We start from the raw sequence: 19985 nt of genomic DNA, 5'->3' as shown, positions 1-19985 counted from the left end.
TTCTAGATATTCTATTTATTGATATATGTAATCTTAGATTTTTTTATATTGATAAAGTGTATAATGTTCTTTGTTTACTGTACGCTTGTAGTGAGCAAGCACATTAAATTTGAAATTAACATTCATAATCGAATGTAAGCAACAATGTAAGAAATATTTATACTTCATATATTTTGTCATAAAATTACCCATTATCCAAGTATTAATAATTATAAGTATAAGTACATGTGAATAAGATTTTTCTTTACATATTTATCATGATGCAGCAGGGCAATTTCCTTCATTTTGTAAACACCATTGTGGTTTAATACTTTCTGCAGCAATTCCTTGTTCAACTAGCCTTTCTCTGTGAATCATCAAGCGGATTTCTGCATGTTCCCAGCTTGTGCTTGGCTCAGACCATAATCGTTCGCTTAATGCTGCAGCTCGAGGCCAAAGTCTTGCATCTAGAGAATGCTCATCTGCTTGTTCTGACCACAGTGCTGCTTCACCACCCAATATTTGATTACTATATGTTCCAGCAATTTGTTTAGGGCTATTGGAATAAACCTTTTGCCAGCCTATATATGGGGAGCACCAGTTATTTCCTGCACCTATCCAGGCACCAAACCCGCAATCAAAATATAAGGCATCATAATTAGACATTATTAATTTATATCCATTATTTAAGAGATCAAATATCTGTTTATCTGCTCCTGTTGTCCATACTTGAATAATATACTTATCTTTATTTAAGAACTTGGTCACATGAGGTAGTTCTGTTAAATGACTCGTCCACAAAATTATTGGTAATTCTTTACCAGCTACTTGTTCAACTTTTTCCAATGCTTTTTCTTGGAACAGGCCCCACAATCTCAAAAAGTTTTCATCGGTTAAACCCCATCCTTGTTCAACCATCCAATTCTGGATGCGAGTACTTGAATTCCAGCAAGAGTTTGATACTTCATCTCCTCCCATGTGGAATATATCAGGCTTGAATACATTAAACATGTCTGTATATATTTTTTGTAAAATATCATATAATCTGTCTTGTGTTGGATCCAGCTGCCCACATGGTGGTTCTACGCAGTATTTGTTCCATGGTTGTGCATTGAAACATGCGGTTACATCCAAACCTTGAAAACCTTCTCCAACATGAGCAGGAGCGTCAAATTCTGGAAGAACGCGTACTCCTCGGAATAAAGCATATTCTAAGACCTATTGAGAATTATTTTTGATGATATTAATCCAAAATTTAGTGATCACACATTAAATTCATATTTTAACCAACCTCTTCGATATCTTTTGTTGAATAAATTAGATGTGGTTTATAGGCACCCCTTTCATATAATTGTGGTAATGATGGAGTTTCAAAGGGAAAACTATGTGAATCTGTGATGTGCCAATGGAATGTGTTCAATTTGCTTGATGCCATTGCATCTAAAATAATTTATCCTTGGAATTAATAACTTGGTACTTTTACAACTTACATAACATTGTAATACTACCTATTGTCCTTTTAATTGATTCAACAGAATAATAATTCCTCGCTGTATCTAACAAAATTCCTCTATATTTGTAAACTGGAGCATCTTCTATTGATACATCTCTGACTACCTAGGTGTGATGATATTTCAGTCATATATTAGTTTTACTGACCTTTAGATTTAATAAGTTTAATATGTTTATTATTACCTGTAACTCTTGTCTCAGATCGTCAAATATAATAAGTTGACTCAGAGTTTCTAAGCCATTTCTAGCTCCAAAGTATGAGTTTGAAACTATAGTAGCATTGACAAAGTCGTCAGCTGCTTGACTTACATATAATTTATATGATTCATCAGTATCAAGTGTTATAGCTAAATTTAAAAATTTTAGTCATGAAATGTAATCAGTAAATAATGTTGGTTAATGATGAAGCACTTACGACGGAAAACTTCATTGGTAATTTTAGGAGTAATTATTAACTTTCGCCCTCCATCATTTAATTTTTCTTTTAAGTGTACCTTAGAAGCTAGTTGTTTTCTAAAACGCTATTGTGGTTTATTTATTATTAGCCAATGTAATCAATGATATTTAATAGTAATCAATTGTTTCAACTTACCTCGATGCTTTTGTTGAACAATTTTTTATAATTATCATCTTTGAAGGATTCTTCGAGTTGAACATGGTTCAAATCAATTTTTACCAATGTATTACCAAGACTTACATCACCTGTAGGTATAGGCCATAACACGCCTGCATGATCGCAGAACATTTGGCAAGCGCTAAGTGAAATAGCATTTTCAGCATCTGTATCAAGTAATGGCTTTTTAACACATTGTCCCTTCTCACACTCCCAACGCCATTGAGGGCTAAAACAAATGTCTTTATTTATTGAAAAATAGCAAATATCACTGAATTCAAAAGATGGTTTGCTGTCCCATAAGCATATTCTGGTTTCATTAGTAATGAGTTTTAAATAACTAAAGCTTTACATGACTACTTTATAGGCGTTGATAAATGTGAGATGATGCAATGGTTATTTATATAAATTCTAAATGACTACAGATATCAAAACAGTATTATTTAAAATTTAAATTACTTTATTTATATTAAGCATACGTCTAGAAATTAACATTTTTACAATTTCAATATTTTGATTGGTACATTAAAAAATTAAGATAATTTAGAAAAAGGAATATGTGCGTATTAAACGACATGAGTGCAAGTATTAATTTATATTACATTGTCTTATTTTATTTTTTCTTTACACTCACAGTTTTCAGTCTTTAAAATATTATTAAAATAAATAAATACTTTATGAAAAATTTGAAGGCATCTATGGTTTAAAACTACTAGCAGCTTCATGACTAAACGGGCATCCTAGAAACTGATCAGCTATTCTGGCTCCCTCCCTTATACCACTGAGCAGTGCTCCATGCACAGTCGCAGGATAGTTTCTTATTGTATGTTCTCCAGCAAAAAATACCCTAGGTTTTATAGGTTGACCTGCAGGAGTAGGTGGATGTACTGGAGTTGCTAATAGATCATAGTCACTTCCGGAAGCGCCTACTGCGACGAAACTGTAAGATCCTCTCGACCATGGATCGGTCTTCCATCTGGTGACAATGGTCTCTCTTGGTTGTGGTACGGCTGTATTACCAAAGATTCCTTTTAAGACTGCTATACATCTGCCGACTACCACGTCATCCGTCACGTTCTCCATAATTGCAGCAGCTTCTCCGGCCACGAGAGCTAAGAGAGTAGGTGCTTGATATAAGTTCCAAAACAAAAATAGCTCTCCGCGACTTGCCGTAGTACTGCCCACGTGTCCAAACATATTAGCGTTCGGATCCCAGAAGATTCGATCGAAACATAATACTACTTTATTTAAGTTTCCGAATCCAAGGCGAGTTATAGCCGCTTTCTTGAACTCTGGTAATGGAGGATCAAAACATACGCTATTCGTCTGGCTCGAATTGGAATTCGCTAACTTCAATACACCCAATGGCAATGTGCATAAAACTGCATCGGCTTTATATGTCTGTAATCCTGGCTTATTTGTTTTTTGGTCTTCTACAGTAATTTCAACGCCGTTTTGATGATATCTTATGGTTTTCACAGCTGTGTTGAGTTGTAAGTTTAACCCTTCTGATAACGCAACTGGTAGACATGAGTATCCGTTACGCACGGTAAGGTGAGTGCCGGTGAACTCAAAATCATCGTCCTGATCCCAATATTTTAAAGATAAGTTATTTAAAGGAGTTGCGTTTGCGAATTCTAAATTGGCAAAATGCCAATCGAGAATTTGTCTGTCTTGAGTTGATAAATAGACATCACTCGGTGGATTATCTTCTAAATCTCTTAATTTAGATTCTATTTCATTTTGTTGTTTCTTCATTTCATCCCATTTACTACACAAGGAATTTATCTCTTTCATAATCATTTTGATCTCAAACTCCTCTTTCATATCTTTCTTTTCTTTTGGATCTCTTGTTCGTACTATCTTTTGAAGGCTATCGATTTTACCTTTTCGTTCCACTAATGTATCTTTGAGTTCCAGCATTTGTGACTGATTTTCTTTCAGTTTTTCTTGTTGCTGAATGATATTTTTCAAATATTGAACTTGCATTTCTTTTACATGTTTTTCTTGCAATTTGATCATCCATTCCATTGCTTGCCCCAAAGATACTGGCCTATTACCAGCGTAATTGAAATCTAATTGATGTGATAAATAACTAGTTGCTTCCAATAATCTATTAAATTCTCTTTCGACCATTTCGTCTTTATCTCTCGGAACAGTATTACCATTGGATTCATATAAGGGACACTTTTGGCTAATTTTATGCAGTTGCATATTGATTTGTTTACTTAATGTAGTGACTGGATTGCCTCCTAAACCTGTTACTACCATTGCACCTAAATCAGCAATGTAGTTGCATTTTCGGAAAGTAGTTATTCTTCCGCCTACTCTATCTCGTGCTTCTAATACAACGACATCAAAACCAAATTGTTGTAATTGTTTTGCAGCGCATAAACCAGCAATTCCTGCTCCAATCACTACCACTCGTGCAAATTTCTTGTTCGGAATTTGTTTTAATCTTCTGAAAACTCCATAATTTATATAACCATTGCGTTCAAGAAACATATGAATCCTATTAACTAATCGCGCATCGGTATTATAAGGCGGTTCAACATTTTTCAGTGCATTTTCCGCGGTTAATTGTACCTTTGGATGTTCTACCCACTGATGAAGAATTCTGTTTCTAATTTGTAAATAGACTTTTTGAGCAACCTGACCTACTGACGCTATATCTTTGAAATATGCAGCTTCAGCAGAAGTCATTTTATCATGGGGCAACCGAGACAGAAACGCTGCTCCATCAAATCCTATTGGTAAATCTTTGTACATGGAATCATCAAATTGGGTCTGGGGCTTTACTGTTGTCTTGTTTTTATCAGCACCAGTATCCAACGTTTTGGTTGCTTCGCTCCGGTTTTTCTATCCCTTTGTTGACTGGTGTTTTTATTTTCTTCATTTGTCTTTTCATTGTCTGCATATTCAATACGAGATCTCTTCCTTAAATTACGTTTGGTTTCCTCAACATTCTCGTTTTCTTCGGTGTTTGTAGCGTTCATGGTTTTTTCTTGTAGAGTATTCGATTTTTCCTCTTGATTTGTTGATGTGCTGGTGGAATCATCGTCGCTTATCACAGTCACTGCTTCTCCTGATTTCTTCATACTCATTGCAAATTATTTATTTCTTCGTTTTCTAATTTGTGCATCAATAGCTAAAAATCAATTTGGGAAGATAAAATCAAAGACAAATAACAGATTTTATGGTTAAATCAGGTTTATTTGAAAGGGGATTTGGATAATATAAATAATGATGATATGATAAATATTGCTAAAATAATTTTAAATTACAATTGTACCTATAACCCATCTTCCTCTTCCAATGTTGAAGCATCATTGATAGCATTATTAAAGCATATTTAATAATTTAAAAAAAAACGTGATATTCACAAACTATTTTAATACATTAGAAATAAATACATTTCAATCTATCAATACCTCTCAACATTTTGTTCCACCCTTTTAGATATTTTTTTTGCAGAAAACGTGATAACCAATATTTCCGAATTATCAAATATGCTTAAATATGCTACAAGTGTTAGTATGGCTTTTAAAAATCAATATCTAAATTTTGGGATATTTTACCTTCCTATTATTTCAGTTGTTGCTATCAAAAAGTATATTCCTACTGCCAAGAGCATCCTGTTCTAGAATAAATGATAGTGATTCACTAATATTTCACTTCGTTTTATTCAGAATACCCACAAATATTAATGAAAAAGTAATAGAAATTTTCTTTATTTAAAATTACAAAAATAAAAGTATGATTAAAGTTTTCAAAATGTTTAGTCCGTTTATATTACGTTATTTTAAAATTTGAACTTACATTACGACGATGGTAGAAGAAACTATAATTATAACTTTTCCCACTCTCATCAATAAAGTACCTTAAATTATCGTTGAATAATATTTTACGTTTGAATAAAAATAACGATTACAAAAATGATGTTTTTATATATTCTTAAATACGACCAAAGATGAAGAGATATAGATAAAATACAATTAAATCATTAAATTAATAATATAGGTCGTAAATTATATATTAGATTCAGATAAACTTCATTTACGCCGCAAATTATGTGCATTAAAAGTATGTATAATAAATTTATATTGCTTGATATGAAAAATATGCTAATCATTCGACCGATTGAAATCTTCATTTATTATTATTTATCATCAATATCCCATAATTTCATTTTTTTTAATTCAATAACTTTATTATTGCTTATTTAATAATTATTCTTTATGATTTGTTTCCATGTCCATGGATTTTTAAACAAAGTTTTGGCCGTTTTATTTTTATCAAATTTTCAAAGATATATATATGTCCATGGTATTTATTACAAAGTTTTTGCGGTTTTAATTTTTTCATATATTTATAAATTTACATGTATCATAGATATGACGAATTTTCAGAATTGATAAAATAAAAATAGATAAAATATAGAGTATTGACTACTCTATTGTATTTTTAGAACAGATAAAAATACCATAAAACATTTTATGCTGTTTAATATCCAAAATTTTGTATAATATTCTGCTAAATTGTTTTATTCTTACGCAATGTGCATTTTAGACACTTTATTTTTATCGATTATTTATTCATATAAAAAAAATAAGTTACGAAATTAGCTTACAAAATGAAATATTAAAAAATAAACAGAATGTGGATTTTATATTCTAGTAATCGAATTTAACTTATTTATCGATCAGTCGAAATATGTTAATATTTCATGATAATTTATTCTTGAAAACAATTAAATTATGGTAAAGCAGTGGTTTCCAACATTTTCGTACCGTGCCCCTGCTATTCAAAAAATGTTGCGCTCCCCTGAATTTTTCTAGCCATCGAATTTCTTGAACACTCAGTTGACATTATAATGTGTTTGACGGGCGATAAAATAATATGCAGTTGTATTATGTAAATGAATTATTTAAAAAAAAAATTCTTATTGGCCACATAATATCTATTCATTCATTTGTTCTTTTTTCATACCAATTAGATTTTTTTATTTAATTCGAAAATAATATTTTGGAAACATCTGCATGACCCCCTTGAAACAGCCAGGAGCTTCCTGAGGGGGCTTGCCCCACAAGTTGGAAATCTTGTACTTGTTAACAAAATGTGTTAAAGGGCATTATTATTAAGTAAAAGAAAAGCCGCAAGTTCTTGTGTAATTACTGAATTAGTTATCAAATAAACAGCGTCCTAGATTAGACTGAATAGTCATTTCATTAATTATTTATAGTAACTAAATTTAACAATTTGAAGTCAAACTTTGAAGTAATTCGAACCCGTTATAATACTAGATTAAAGATATTTATGTTATGACGTCCTAATGAGGGTCTCTGATAAAATTCAAGAATTTATAATATTTTCTAGACCAAAATAATTAGTATTTTGGTGAAACTATCGACACGCCTAAAATATTTGTCATATCATATCCTAATTACTTCGATAATCATATCTATACCGGACATTAACTTCCAATATTTTTTACTGACATTTTTTTAATATCTCATTAGTAAATATTATATTAAAATATTTACCTTCTCCAACGTTTATTAAAAACAATCAATATACCACACAATCTATTATTTTTTTGCACAAACACACCTATTAAAACATTTCATATAGCTGAAGAAATATATGCAAATGTTCTGCATGAGGCTTTTATATGTGCCCAAGTATACGGGGTACCGTATGGGGGGAAATAAAGTGGGAGCAACGCTAGTTAAGTCAATGCTCCGAAAATCAAACAGGTTTCTCCAAAATATTTTGTTAATAATAAAAGAAACATTAAATAAAGATGTCCAGAACTATAATAAAACTATCATAAAACATAAAAGACTTTTTTGAGATTAAAGAATTTTATTATTGGAAAAAATCGATTGTGGATACCAGGATACGCCAGATTTAGATATAATTTTATGGTTCATGTAATAGAAGACACAATCTCTGCTTAATGTTAATGCTCATGTAAAACAGATTGCAGAATAAATTAAATAAATAAAAAAAACATTACACACATTTATATAATGATAAATTATAAATTATATATTTATAATAGCATTAAAAATATTTGTAATATTTAAAAACAATAATGTAATTAAAGTCATACTTGAAATATGACATGATCGGTTTGTCATTGTAATTAACATTCAGAAACGAACCTTCTTTAGAAAAATGAAAAATTGCTAATTAATAAATTCTAAAAAAAATGTAATGGAAGTTGGAAATAGATAACCAGAGAATGATAAAATGTTTTGTTTATCTTAACAAATAGATAATAATGGAGACACTAGGAAAATGAACCAAACAAAAACACAGACCTTATATATGTATTATAAGGTCTATGAACAAATTGCATTAATTTTAATTAAACACTCTGGCAAGACCATCAAAGTCCTCCTGCATATTTGAAAATTAATTAAATTAATTAAAATTCTTATAATAGACAATTACTGACAAAATTATTTGTTTGGCATTTAAAAAAAGTGAAAGAATTCAAATATAAGTCTATATCAGGGCTTTTTAAACTATGGGTCGCGTGGGAAAATTCTGGGGTCACGAGAAATTTTAATGTCAAATTTTTAAATCATACGATCATGATGTTATACATTATGTCTTGATTGTTTTATGTTTTCAACAAATTCTCAAAATTATATATTTTCATATGTATATGTACATTGTTACCAAATAAATAAATCATTTAAAAATATTAATTTAATTATATATATATCTATATCTATATATATATATATATATATATATATATATATATAGCGAGAGGTTTGATGAAATAATATGATAAAATTGTTTCTTGGGCATCCATCCAGTAATTAAAACACACGTAATACATACTCCAAGCTGACAACATGTTCGTTTGGAATAAGCTTTTTTATAATAAAATATATTATTTATTTTAATTTTACAATTTTTTAAAATTTATCATAACTCGACGTTTTATCAATTTTTTGTTTCATATTTATTTTTTTCGTGCAATTTCGTGTGTCTTTGTGTTTTTTTTTTTCAAATTTATTTGTATGCACTGAAGATGGGTCAAATCAAGACCTGAAACGGATGTTCTCTTATATATGGGGTCGTCAAGAAACTTGCAATCATAAGTGGGGTCGCCAAAAAACTCGCAATCGTAAATGGGGTCGCAAAGGACAAAAGTTTAAGAAGCCCTGGTCTATATATTCAACATTAATAAAAATCTTCAAACTACAGTATCCAATTTTAGATTTAATCACTTTTACAATATGACTGAACAAATGCACTAATGGAATGCTCTAACAGGATCTAAAAGGAATGCCGGAAAAAATAGCTCTAAAAAATTTGAAGTTCTCATAACGGACTATTATTAATGAAAACAAATTATTATCAATTCAAAACAACAAAATCGAAACAATGCACTACGTGATTGCCAAACAAATGAGACCGACGTTTTACCTGTTCTTAATGTACAACAAATTACAAATGTTTAACGCTGTGGTTCCAACCTATTCGTACCTCCCCCTTCGCCATTTAAAAAAAATGTTGCGCACCCTTAATTTTAATTCAAAAACCAAAAATGTAATTTCATAAATACTCAACTAATATTATAATTTATTTATCGGACTACAAAAATATATACATAAAAATTAATTATTCATTCATTCATTTTCTTATATCAAATCTACTTTTTTGTTAACTTCCCATAGGGTAAGTTATAGTAATCGCAAAAATATCGAAAATGATTTTTTTTAATATCTTTACGCTTCAGAGGTTTCTGAACATTTTGGCATGCCTTAGAAAAAATGGATGTATGTGTGCGTGCGGATACAAATTTTCGTTGGCGATTTCGGGAGCACCGATCAACCGATTTGAATAATTCAGAAAACATTCGATTCGTATTGATAAGGAGACGTGCTGATTAGTTTTTGGCGAAGGCAGGTCTAGCCGTTCCAAAGATACGGGGCAAAAAGTGCCAAAAACGGTAAATCAGTTTTTAAGAGAACAGAGCGTCTGACTTTAATAATTCAAAAAGCATTTTACTTGTATTGACAAGATGAAGAACCGATTAAATTTTTAGGAAGGCAGGTCCAACGGTTATGGACTCTCTATAAAATTAAGTTAAAAAAGTGTCATTTTGGCGGTCAAAAATGTTTATTGGACATATGTACATCAAATTATCAGATATTTTAATAATGTGTACACATTTTGTGTAAATTTTTTTGGGTTCCGTACCAAGATGTTTTGATTGTGGTACGGGAAGTTCCAACAATTTGCCTTAAGCCACGATTAAATCGACTTTTTTGGTGTTTATTGGAAAACATTTTGGATACAGCTACTTGCCCTCCTGAGGGGGCACGCCCCGCAGGTTGGAAATCACAGGTTTAGCATTTAGTAAAAGTGAGAGGATTCAAATATAAATTTATATATTTAATGCATTTATAAAAATCCCTTTGGTACTAGAGTACCAAATTTTGGGTTTTGTCAATTTTGCAAGATACCAGAACAAAATACAGTATTTTTAATGGAACACTGACAGGACCCTATCAATTAGAAGGACTCCTTTGGACACTCTGTACTTGTCAGAAAAAAATGATATAAAAATTAATATTCAACGTTCTTATATGAAACTATACATAAAATCGCTGATTTATACACTTAATCACCTTATTGATGATTATTTTAGCACAAAAACTCGAAAAAAATCTCTACCTGATTGTCAAAAAATGGAACTGAGGTTTTTCTTATCCTAGGTTGAACTAGGTGAAATTCCAAATTCCTAATGAAAAATTCCAAACACAATTATATATTTATCATTAATAACAATCTTGAAAATGTTATTATTTTTTAAAGTTTTTATCATTTTTTTAAGATGACAGAACAAACTATATTAAATTGAAATGAACGCGTTGACAGGACCTCAATAAAAGGACTCGTTTTCAAGCCCGAAAAAATTAGTTCGAAAATTAATATTTACACTTTAATAATACTTTTAACGATATTATAGACTTAATAACCTTACTAAAGGCATTATAATATAAAATGATTATTCATTTATAACAACCAAATCCAGAAACTTGTTTGAAAAAATTAGCAAAACTGGGTGATTGCTTTAAAGCAAAAATTTTACCTGTTGTTAATGAATTTGCAAATGTTCACAATTTAATAAAAGTGAAAGAATCCATACATAAGTCTATTTATTTATCATAAATAAGAATTTTCAAACTACAGTACCAAATTTTAGATTTTATCAATTTTTCAAGGTTATGTTACATTAAATTAAGAATGTATTAGTTACCTTTAATTAATAAGACTCTTGTACTGAAGATCACTCATTTTTATTTTCTAGGTTTGTATTATTTCCATTTTTGTTAAAAATATATTATAATAAACATATGAAAAAATTGTGTATGTTGAAATTGTATTGAGCAGTAGTAGTATTGCCATACACACACAAAAGTTGTCAAAGTAAAAATGAGTGAAGATTTAAATAAATTTTTGGTTATCAAATATTATTTTTAATTATAAAATGGCAACGTCTATTGTCGGGCGTATTGTTCATAAATCGAGCTCCAAAGCATTTTACTCAACATTAGCTTTTCGAACAAGTATTGTTAGCCTGGGAATTACACATGTAAATTATATAAAATCGATTCCTCCAAAACCTTTGGTCCAAAACATACGTTTTAAATACGACAAAAAAGGAAAAACTCAACAATATGATTCCGATTCAGATGAAGAAGAAGAGTTCACAAGCGATAGAGATTCCAAAATTGTAAAAACCAAATTAAATTCCCTTAGAGCTGATTTAGTTCTAAAAAGCGGCTTAAATCTAGCAAGAAACAAAATAGAAACCCACTTCTACGAAAGTAAAATCAGAGTCAACGGACAAAAGTTACTGAAAAAGAGCGCTCAACTAGAAATTGGTGATGAGATTGATATTGTAAAAGGACCAAGTCCTCTCAATAAGGACCATTTACTCATTTCGAGAGTAGAAATTCTTTCGGCAACTCCAAAGGATGAAGATTTAGCTGTAGTTCTTCGAAGATATAAAACAATGACTATAGAAAATTATAAAGATGCTTGGTCACCTTCAGAATAGAATAATAATTAAAACTGTGTAAATAAAATATTTGATTTGAAATAGATTATATATATAATGAAAAATTAATACTGTTTGTACTATTCTTAATATAAAGATCTTAAGATCAAAATGGATATTTATATTCTTATATCAAAGGTTTAAAATAATTACCTAAATTATTTAAATTATATTTTATTGCCTTCATAAAAATAATTTTGTATTTATTTACAAAGTGAATTATCAAATATCTATTCCTATGTCTAATATCTTATGTATTAATTGGTTTTTGTGTTATATTATTATCTTCATAAGTTTCTAGAACATCTGCCAAATGTTCATTATCACGAGGTTTCTTGAATTGCCTTTTCTTCTGAATGCCTTTCTTTCTTTTAGGTATAATTGGTTTCTTAGGCCCATGGTCTTGCATTGATTTGATACCTGTTGAATTTTGAAATAATTTACTCTGTACTGAATTCTTATATAAAACTTCATTATCCTAAAATATACATTACCTTGTTTGTCCAAATATTCATCAATTTTAGCATCATCCATGGCATCTACTGCAACAGATCGCCAAAGTTTCTGGAATTCTTCATCTATCTGTAATTATTTTTATAGTTATTTCATATAACAATTTAAAGCAAGAAGTTTAAGTGCATGAGTATTTACTCACAGTTATTGCAGCTGTTCTGTCGTTATAAAATAAGATTTTCTTTTTATCCATTGGCCGTACTATGTATATAATTTCATTCTGTAAACTTTTTAGAACCCTTTCACAATGGGGTAATGATTCTTGAACATCTTCTAATAATATTCCTCCAAGGCCTTTCAGATCATGTTGTTTAAGCAATCTGTAACATGTTATTGTGCAAGTAGATAAATTTTCTATTTACAAACGAATTCTAATTATGAATACGTAAAAATATAGTGTTTAATTACCTCAATAAACTTTTTTTGTCCTTGATTTTATAAACAGCTTTGAATGAAAATCTTCCATCAACTGAAACTTCAATTTTAGGGTTGTTTGGGAATGCTTGAGTTTGTAACCACTACAAATATAGAATTATTAATTGTGCAACTATAAAAATGGTTTAATTATGTTTCTATTAAAGTTTTCAGAATTCTGACCTGCTTTACTTTAGAATCTACGTCTAATTGATTTGTTTCATCTAAAATTTCTTCTAATGTAAGAGGATGATCATCACCTTCTTGGTGGCGTGTTCTCATATGTTTTACAATTTTAGCCAAGACACCGAAACGATATTGTGAGCTACCACTCATAGTCTTGTAACTGCATATACAGGAAAAAGAAATATTTATCTATATATTATGAAAAAAGGTAGCATATTAAATGCTATAGAGGTGGAATATGTTCAATTTTTAGAAAAATTTGGATGATACTTGAGCTTAGGTTTTCGTAGCTTTTTGAATCCAAAATATAATACTGGGAAAATAAATAATCTGGAAAAAACTCGACATATTACGTACTTTTAACAAATATAAAAAATATCTTATACTTCAGCTATGGTTTGTGCCTGCAACTAAGTAAAAGGTGAGCATGCCATAATTTTTAATCATAGGATTAGAATTTTTATGATGTTCTCGATCAAAACTAGAACTGATATTAAACAAGTTTTACTGCTAGCCAATTCAGTTTCCTTTTAGGACAGGATCTTACTTAGTGCTATCCAATTTTGGGCCACTTGAAGAAAAGGTTTTAACTTTTTTCTTACGAGGTTCATCTTTAGGCGGCGGAACATCGTCACGTTTCTTTTTCTCTACACTACAATAAATAAATTTCAATTAACAACTGCACTAATGATTTTTTTTAAATATTCTTGTATTTTAACCCTACGTTGGCAGGACAAGGGCTCTGCGTTTAAACGCTTCCCTTTCACGAAGCAATGCTGGATCCATAGTAATGGATATAATTTCTAGATTTTATCTTCTAATTTGAATGTTGTTTATTTATGTTTACGTCGCTTTTAACCTATATATTTAACCCAGTTTTATATTCCTCTTTTAGGTTCGTTAAGAATTTGTTTTGACAGATTAACTTTCAAAAGTCAAAGAATTTTTGTGACAATGTTGCCAACCGTATGCAACTTCACTATTGTGTAATCTGAAAACCCTGATGACAAAGTTATGTCAAAATATAATAATATTTACGAATATTTATGAATATTTTATAAAGTATTTTTTATTAATTTTGTTATTAATTATCAGTTGTGTAATAATAATTAAAAGATATTAGCACAAATGTGTTTATTGTAAAATTGCACAAAATGAGTTAATTGAATTAACCTATAATGGCTGAAGAAGACGAAATTGATATTTTAGGAGATTATAGTTTAGATGGGTTTCTGGCAGGAACTAATGCAATGTAAGCTGAAATGAACCAGTTTTGTAAATCATAAAACCAATCAAGTTTTATTTCAAGTTTTTATATATATATTTATCAAGTATCAAGTTTTTATATATATATTTTATAATTTTCAGATCTAATATAAACTCAGAACTTGATATTTTGCAATGTGATTATTCAATGAATTCACACAATGAATGGCTCTTAGATTCATCATCTTCCTGCTTCTATAATGATGAAACAACAAAGTAAATTAGTATATTCGCCAAATACTAAATACTAACATTTGTTATTCAGAATTATAATAATATCTTATTTTAGAGTTAATGAACGGGTAAAGAGTATATCTCCACCTACTGTCATAAATGTTATAGCCACACGACCGAATGTTTCAAAAATAGAGCCAATATTGGGTTGGTCCACTACTGAAATTGTTTTATTAGAAAGGGGTCTAGTATGTATTACATCAATGTTGCACCAATGAAATTTATATCATGTCTTATTTAATTTTTGAAATTATAGGAACTGTTTGGGAGCAGTCCAGTGTGCTTAAGCCAATTTATCGGATCTAAAACACCAAGCCAAGTTAAACAATACCTTAAAGTTTCTCAAAATAAAAATTTAACAAAAATTGCAGTTTCTGAAGTGAGTTTAGAAAACACGATCACCAATCATGTTAATTTAGATGTTAGTGAAGTCAAATGTAATCAAAACACCAAAAGTATTGGTGATGAAGTGCTTGATGATGTTGATATACCAGCTTCCGTTGAAGAAGTTATAAGTATTGTCAGTACAGCAAAAACCACAGTTAGAAAACATGAAAAAAAGGAACAAAATGATCCTGAAGTTAAAAAAGTTATTCATAATGCTTGGAGACAGAAATCAGTTGTTAAAGGTAATAATTCCAGAAGTGTTTTAAAACCAGTGTTTCAAAAGTATCTTAAAAAACCATCAAGTTTAAGTGCAATTAAACCTAATAAACTTAGTATTAAAGAAAGTATAATAGCTAGTATGAAACAAAGATTTTCCAAGTCAAAGAATATAAAGAATAGTGGTTCTAATTTAGTGAGTAAAAAAACAAGACTTCAAAGAAATAGTATTATTAGAAATAAAATGAAGTTCTCGGAAAAGCCCCCATACACCTTACATTTGATAACTGGAGGAGGAAAAGCTTTGCCTATATCAGAGTCTGAAGAAGTGGTATGACACTTTTATTTGATAAACTATTACTTTTTTATTATTATATTTATTTATTGTTTGCTAAAATGTTATTAGAACTGATTTGTTTTTTTTTTCTTTTAAAGATAAAGCTTGAAAATAGATCAGATGTGGATAGTGATACTGAGATAGATATTGAAGTAGATGATACTCCTGCACCAACTGAAAACAATACAATTCTTAATTCAAGCCAAACAATTCAAAATGGAAAATCGGAAGAACACTCTATAAATTGTGTCTCTATTGATGGCTGCATTAATAGTTCAGATGATGTTTTTGAAGAAGAAACCATTATTGATGATATGGATAGTATTAACTGTTTTCATGAAGAAGTCGTTATAACTGATGAAACAAACGAATCTGTTGGAAACAGTGATGAAGATTCAGATGTTGCTGAACCTAATATATCAATTGATTTGAAAAAGCAATTACAATCTTTAGAAAAACCGGAATCTGAATATATTATTGACTCTGAATGTATATCTGAATTAGAAAAATATTTTAATTCTGAATTTTTTGATGGTTTGTATATATGTACCCAAATTATATAAATATGTTTTTTTTTTAAATTTGTAAATTAATATTTTAGGCCGGCCAACAAAAACACCAGAAAGATATTTAAAAATAAGGAATTATATGTTGTCTAGATGGAAAAGTACTAGACCTAACTATTTAAGTAAAACACAAGCAAGACAAGGTCTGAAAAATTGTGGCGATGTTAATTCTATTGGTCGAATACACTCAGTTTTAGAGCAATTAGGAGCCATAAATTTTAATTGTGGTAATTTTAAATTGCTCTTTTATATACTTTTTAATTGATTGTTTTAAATATACATATAAAATATTTATATGGTCATTAACATTTTTTTAGATCAAACTTGTTACATAAGGCCAATGTCAGATCTATTTAAAAATAATTCTAATATAATAAATAGTTATAATAGTACTAAGAATGAATCTTTAGAAGTTAATCAACCAGTAAGAGTAAGAAAAAAAAATAGGGCATATGCAAATGTAAGTAATGAGCTTAATGCTTATAAGAAATACTTGCTTGGAATTTGTCACACTTTTTTTTTGCAGGATAGCGAAGGTTATACTATATCACATTCACAAGATAATGAGATGCCAAAAAATACAGTAAGACTTCGAACTCATTATAAGAGGAATGGTGGACAACTAATGAACTGTTCGAAATTTACAGAAAGTTTTCATGTATGTGCTGAAAGCTACCATAATATTAAAATAATTACTATTTGTTACTAATATCCATTTTTTTAACTATAGCAACCTTTTGAAGTGCATATTGAAATATCTGCTCTTCTCTCCATGAACTTTCATTCAATTACCTCCAGAAATGAAGTAATGGGCCTTGTTGGTGGAATATATTGTAATGAAGTAAAATCTAAAACATTATATGTTAATAAATATCAACCTTGCCAAACTGTTCAACAAACACGAATAGATTGTGAAATGTGTCCAGGTATGTTTTTAAAGGGTATTTACATTTAATAATAATTTAAATAAAATAAATTTAGAAATGAAATGAGATTTATACATGTATAAATAAATTGCATCGAAACAACCTAATCTCATTAGAATATTTTTTATATTTATAGTATCTCAATCGGAATCAGTAACAGCTATATCAAATGATGGGTTGTCCGTAGTAGGCTGGGTTCATTCTCATCCTGGATTTCCACCATTACCTTCTTTACAAGACTTAAATACTCAAAAAGAAATGCAATGTTGTTTTGAAAAAAATGGTCCATTTATGGGTATTATTATTGGGCCTCATAATGGTGAATTGAGGTTTGTTTGCTTGTACAATAGGGATTTTTTATTTTTACATGATTTAAATTTTCATACTAAATATTTTTATTATTAACCAGGTGTCTTACAATACCAAACCCGTCCAATGATATACCATATGAATACGAAATAAAATATAAGCATGATAGTAAAAGCATTCAAAATCTTGAAGCTAGTTTAAAAAATATTCTTGAGATAGTCAAATCCTACTCAAGTGATATTTTAAGTCCTAATAGTAAGTCACCATATAGTTCAGACATGCGAGCTGTAGATAAAGTATGTATGAAGATTTTATTTGTTTTTCAATGATTATCACATGATTAATTCAAATACATATTTTGTTTTTAGTTCCTAATGGATATGAAGCTTATTTTCAATAAATTACAGCCAAAACTAAGCATTGACGAAGAGGAACAAATTGTTAATTTAATCATAAGCACATGTAATACAATAGATAACTTTTCTACCGCCTAGTATGTGTAAGTAATATAGATTTAAGCAAAAATTATTTATATTATATTTAAGAATGTTTAAATAATTATATTTATAAATATATTTATAAGTTATATTTTTATAACATTGCTTTTTGTTTGGCGATAGTGATTATTTTTAGATGAAACTCTCTCACAAAAATTCAGGATAAACTGTAAGATTTCATAAAAAATATTACATTGTGCATATTTGTATCTCACAAATCGGTCTACAAAAAACATTCTAATTTACAAAAGCTAATAAAAAATTTATTGAAGGACAATTTGATAGATACAACTCTTATAGTTCTAACAGGCAGTTTTCGAATTTATGGATATGTGTTAAAACAATTTGCTTTGCTCATTTTATTAATTTTGCTAAATCTGTTGACAAGGATCTTCATCCTGATTCATTGCTTTTGGCGGCATTATTGCAATTATTTCGCTGCTTTCGTTTAAGTAACGGTCTGCTAGCATATGTGTAGAAGGTAAATTAATTTTCCCATTAATCATCAGTGCCTGATAATCCTTGCAGATATTGTACATGTCCTTGCATGCCGTTGATGCGCAACATCGCGTCCTCGTAATCGAATCTATAATATAATAAAAAAAAAAAAAATTAAATCTGCATTGTTTAGAATACGATTTTACTATAATTATATTATTATATTTATAGTACCGAAGCTTATCAATTTTAGCCTGCAAACCCCGTCTGAGTTCTTCGTGTTCTTGCGCAGCACAATTAGCTGCTGCTCTTGCCTGCGCCAAACTTGTTTCTAGCTCAGATATTCTAGCTAAGGCTACACGTTTTGTGGCTTCACTCCTTTCACGATATCTAGAGAAAAACATATATTTACCTTCAGTCTTCACAATCTGATAATTTGTATATTTTATCAGATAAGTCATTAGAATTTTAACTATGATATAATGTCAAGTAGAGAGGATTGAATAGGGAACTTGTATATCTTGCTCAGAATTTCAATGCAATAGAATAATTAATTTATTAATAATAAATTAATTAAGCTATGGCATTGAAATTCTGATTAATTACTTTTCATTTTTATGTGCATTGTCTTTCTGCATTCGGTCCATTTTTAAAACCAATTCTTTTGATTCGCATAATAGTTCCCTTGTTCTCTGTTCATTTTTTGCAGTTTGTGTCTGCAGCTGCTTTATACACTGCTAACTGAAATCAATGAGAAAATAGATAAATGAGTTAAATTAATAAAACCAAGAAATGTATATTAACCCTTTCCACTCGGGTGTCGCCGCTCTGGCGGCTAAATTCTTATAAATCTTGGAATTAGCGAGTGGAGAGGGTTAATATTAACATATATAACGATTTAAGTAAATTTTTTACAAATTCGGATATTTAAGGTTTTTAATATTTGAGTGAAAGCATTGCTTAACAAAACTGTCTGTGGTTATTTTAAAACAGGATTTTATTAAAATTATGATTGAGAATTATATAGGGAAAATATCAAATATAATATTTAGCTAATATCATGTACCTCTTCGGATAATCTAATATTTTCTGCTCGTAATTCATCAGTAACTTGCTGATCAGACATCTGTTTAGCACTCATCTGCTGTTGACAATTTCGGACACGTCTTGCATCCTCTGCAATAGCTTTTGCATGTTCCTAAAAAGGAAATTAACTTTCCATTATTGATAACGGTCAACTTCTAAATTTTCCAACTGAGAAAATTTTCTAAAGGTTTTCCGAATGCACGATAATATTTTAATTTCTTTTATAACATGTGATTAACACCTTGAATTCTTCAAATTCAGCTGCTATCGTTTCGGCTGTTCTTTCAGCCATCTGTTTTTGTGATAAGGCTTCTTGAAGTTTTAATTTTGTTTCTTCTAATAAATATGGAAGCGGCGACAATTTCCTAAGGCGTTCCTGGAACGCTTTCTTTAACCCTTTGAACTTCCTGGTT

General features: G+C 29.6%; 5 protein-coding genes and 1 pseudogene across 5 annotated transcripts in view; 2 read left to right on the top strand and 4 right to left on the bottom strand.

Moving 5' to 3' along the window:
* Nucleotides 1-255: 255 nt before the first annotated feature.
* On the bottom strand, nt 256-2681 carry LOC113366180 (chitooligosaccharidolytic beta-N-acetylglucosaminidase-like). The gene is made up of 7 exons (XM_026607744.1): nt 2677-2681; nt 2084-2333; nt 1907-2012; nt 1675-1844; nt 1488-1596; nt 1271-1419; nt 256-1197 (listed from the first exon to the last, which is right to left on the bottom strand). The coding sequence occupies exons 1-7, from the start codon at nt 2679-2681 to the stop codon at nt 256-258; spliced, it is 1731 nt and encodes a 576-aa protein (XP_026463529.1).
* On the bottom strand, nt 2670-11540 carry LOC113367975 (annotated as a pseudogene).
* LOC113366178 (uncharacterized protein C6orf203 homolog) lies at nt 11500-12197 on the top strand. Its single transcript, XM_026607742.1, has one exon. The coding sequence runs from the start codon at nt 11625-11627 to the stop codon at nt 12195-12197; it is 573 nt and encodes a 190-aa protein (XP_026463527.1). The 5' UTR covers nt 11500-11624.
* Nucleotides 12198-12382: 185 nt separating this feature from the next.
* Nucleotides 12383-14231, bottom strand: LOC113367978 (general transcription factor IIE subunit 2-like). The gene is made up of 7 exons (XM_026609543.1): nt 14035-14231; nt 13858-13962; nt 13308-13470; nt 13119-13228; nt 12853-13030; nt 12692-12779; nt 12383-12617 (listed from the first exon to the last, which is right to left on the bottom strand). The coding sequence occupies exons 1-7, from the start codon at nt 14094-14096 to the stop codon at nt 12448-12450; spliced, it is 876 nt and encodes a 291-aa protein (XP_026465328.1). The 5' UTR covers nt 14097-14231; the 3' UTR covers nt 12383-12447.
* Nucleotides 14232-14460: 229 nt separating this feature from the next.
* LOC113366177 (histone H2A deubiquitinase MYSM1-like) lies at nt 14461-18045 on the top strand. Its single transcript, XM_026607741.1, has 12 exons — nt 14461-14562; nt 14679-14792; nt 14866-14998; nt 15067-15744; nt 15849-16284; nt 16352-16543; nt 16634-16776; nt 16843-16974; nt 17047-17242; nt 17379-17571; nt 17652-17847; nt 17920-18045. Exons 1-12 carry the CDS (start codon nt 14489-14491, stop codon nt 18043-18045), a joined length of 2613 nt encoding a protein of 870 aa, XP_026463526.1. The 5' UTR covers nt 14461-14488.
* Nucleotides 18046-19182: 1137 nt separating this feature from the next.
* The window catches only part of LOC113366171, a 2003-nt gene continuing 1200 nt past the window's right edge, over nt 19183-19985 (bottom strand). Inside the window, exons 2-4 of the mRNA XM_026607736.1 lie at nt 19814-19979; nt 19553-19684; nt 19183-19227 (exon numbers count right to left, since the gene is read on the bottom strand). Of these exons, the coding sequence (XP_026463521.1) occupies nt 19183-19227; nt 19553-19684; nt 19814-19979 (343 nt within the window). The remainder of the gene's footprint in view (nt 19228-19552; nt 19685-19813; nt 19980-19985) is intronic.

Source organism: Ctenocephalides felis, unplaced genomic scaffold, assembly GCF_003426905.1.
Source record: "Ctenocephalides felis isolate EL2017-DRISC unplaced genomic scaffold, ASM342690v1 CF-g0.4_SCAFFOLD_01170, whole genome shotgun sequence".
NCBI classification, from domain to species: domain Eukaryota; kingdom Metazoa; phylum Arthropoda; class Insecta; order Siphonaptera; family Pulicidae; genus Ctenocephalides; species Ctenocephalides felis.
This window is presented reverse-complemented; position numbering and strand designations above follow the sequence as displayed.

Bases quoted from the DNA above. Each gene is read 5' to 3' on its own strand.
- LOC113366180 (XM_026607744.1), bottom strand. The intron at 1,420-1,487 runs GTAGTATTACAA...AAATTATTTTAG, and splicing joins ATCAATTAAAAGGACAATAG to ATGCAATGGCATCAAGCAAA. The intron at 1,198-1,270 runs GTTGGTTAAAAT...AATTCTCAATAG, and splicing joins CAACAAAAGATATCGAAGAG to GTCTTAGAATATGCTTTATT.
- LOC113366178 (XM_026607742.1), top strand. From the start codon at position 11,625: ATGGCAACGTCTATTGTCGGGCGTATTGTTCATAAATCGAGCTCCAAA.
- LOC113367978 (XM_026609543.1), bottom strand. From the start codon at position 14,096: ATGGATCCAGCATTGCTTCGTGAAAGGGAAGCGTTTAAACGCAGAGCC. The intron at 13,471-13,857 runs GTAAGATCCTGT...CTGTATATGCAG, and splicing joins CCAAAATTGGATAGCACTAA to TTACAAGACTATGAGTGGTA. The intron at 13,031-13,118 runs GTAATTAAACAC...AACATGTTACAG, and splicing joins GACAAAAAAAGTTTATTGAG to ATTGCTTAAACAACATGATC.
- LOC113366177 (XM_026607741.1), top strand. From the start codon at position 14,489: ATGGCTGAAGAAGACGAAATTGATATTTTAGGAGATTATAGTTTAGAT. The intron at 15,745-15,848 runs GTATGACACTTT...TTTCTTTTAAAG, and splicing joins TATCAGAGTCTGAAGAAGTG to ATAAAGCTTGAAAATAGATC. The intron at 17,243-17,378 runs GTATGTTTTTAA...TTATATTTATAG, and splicing joins AGATTGTGAAATGTGTCCAG to TATCTCAATCGGAATCAGTA.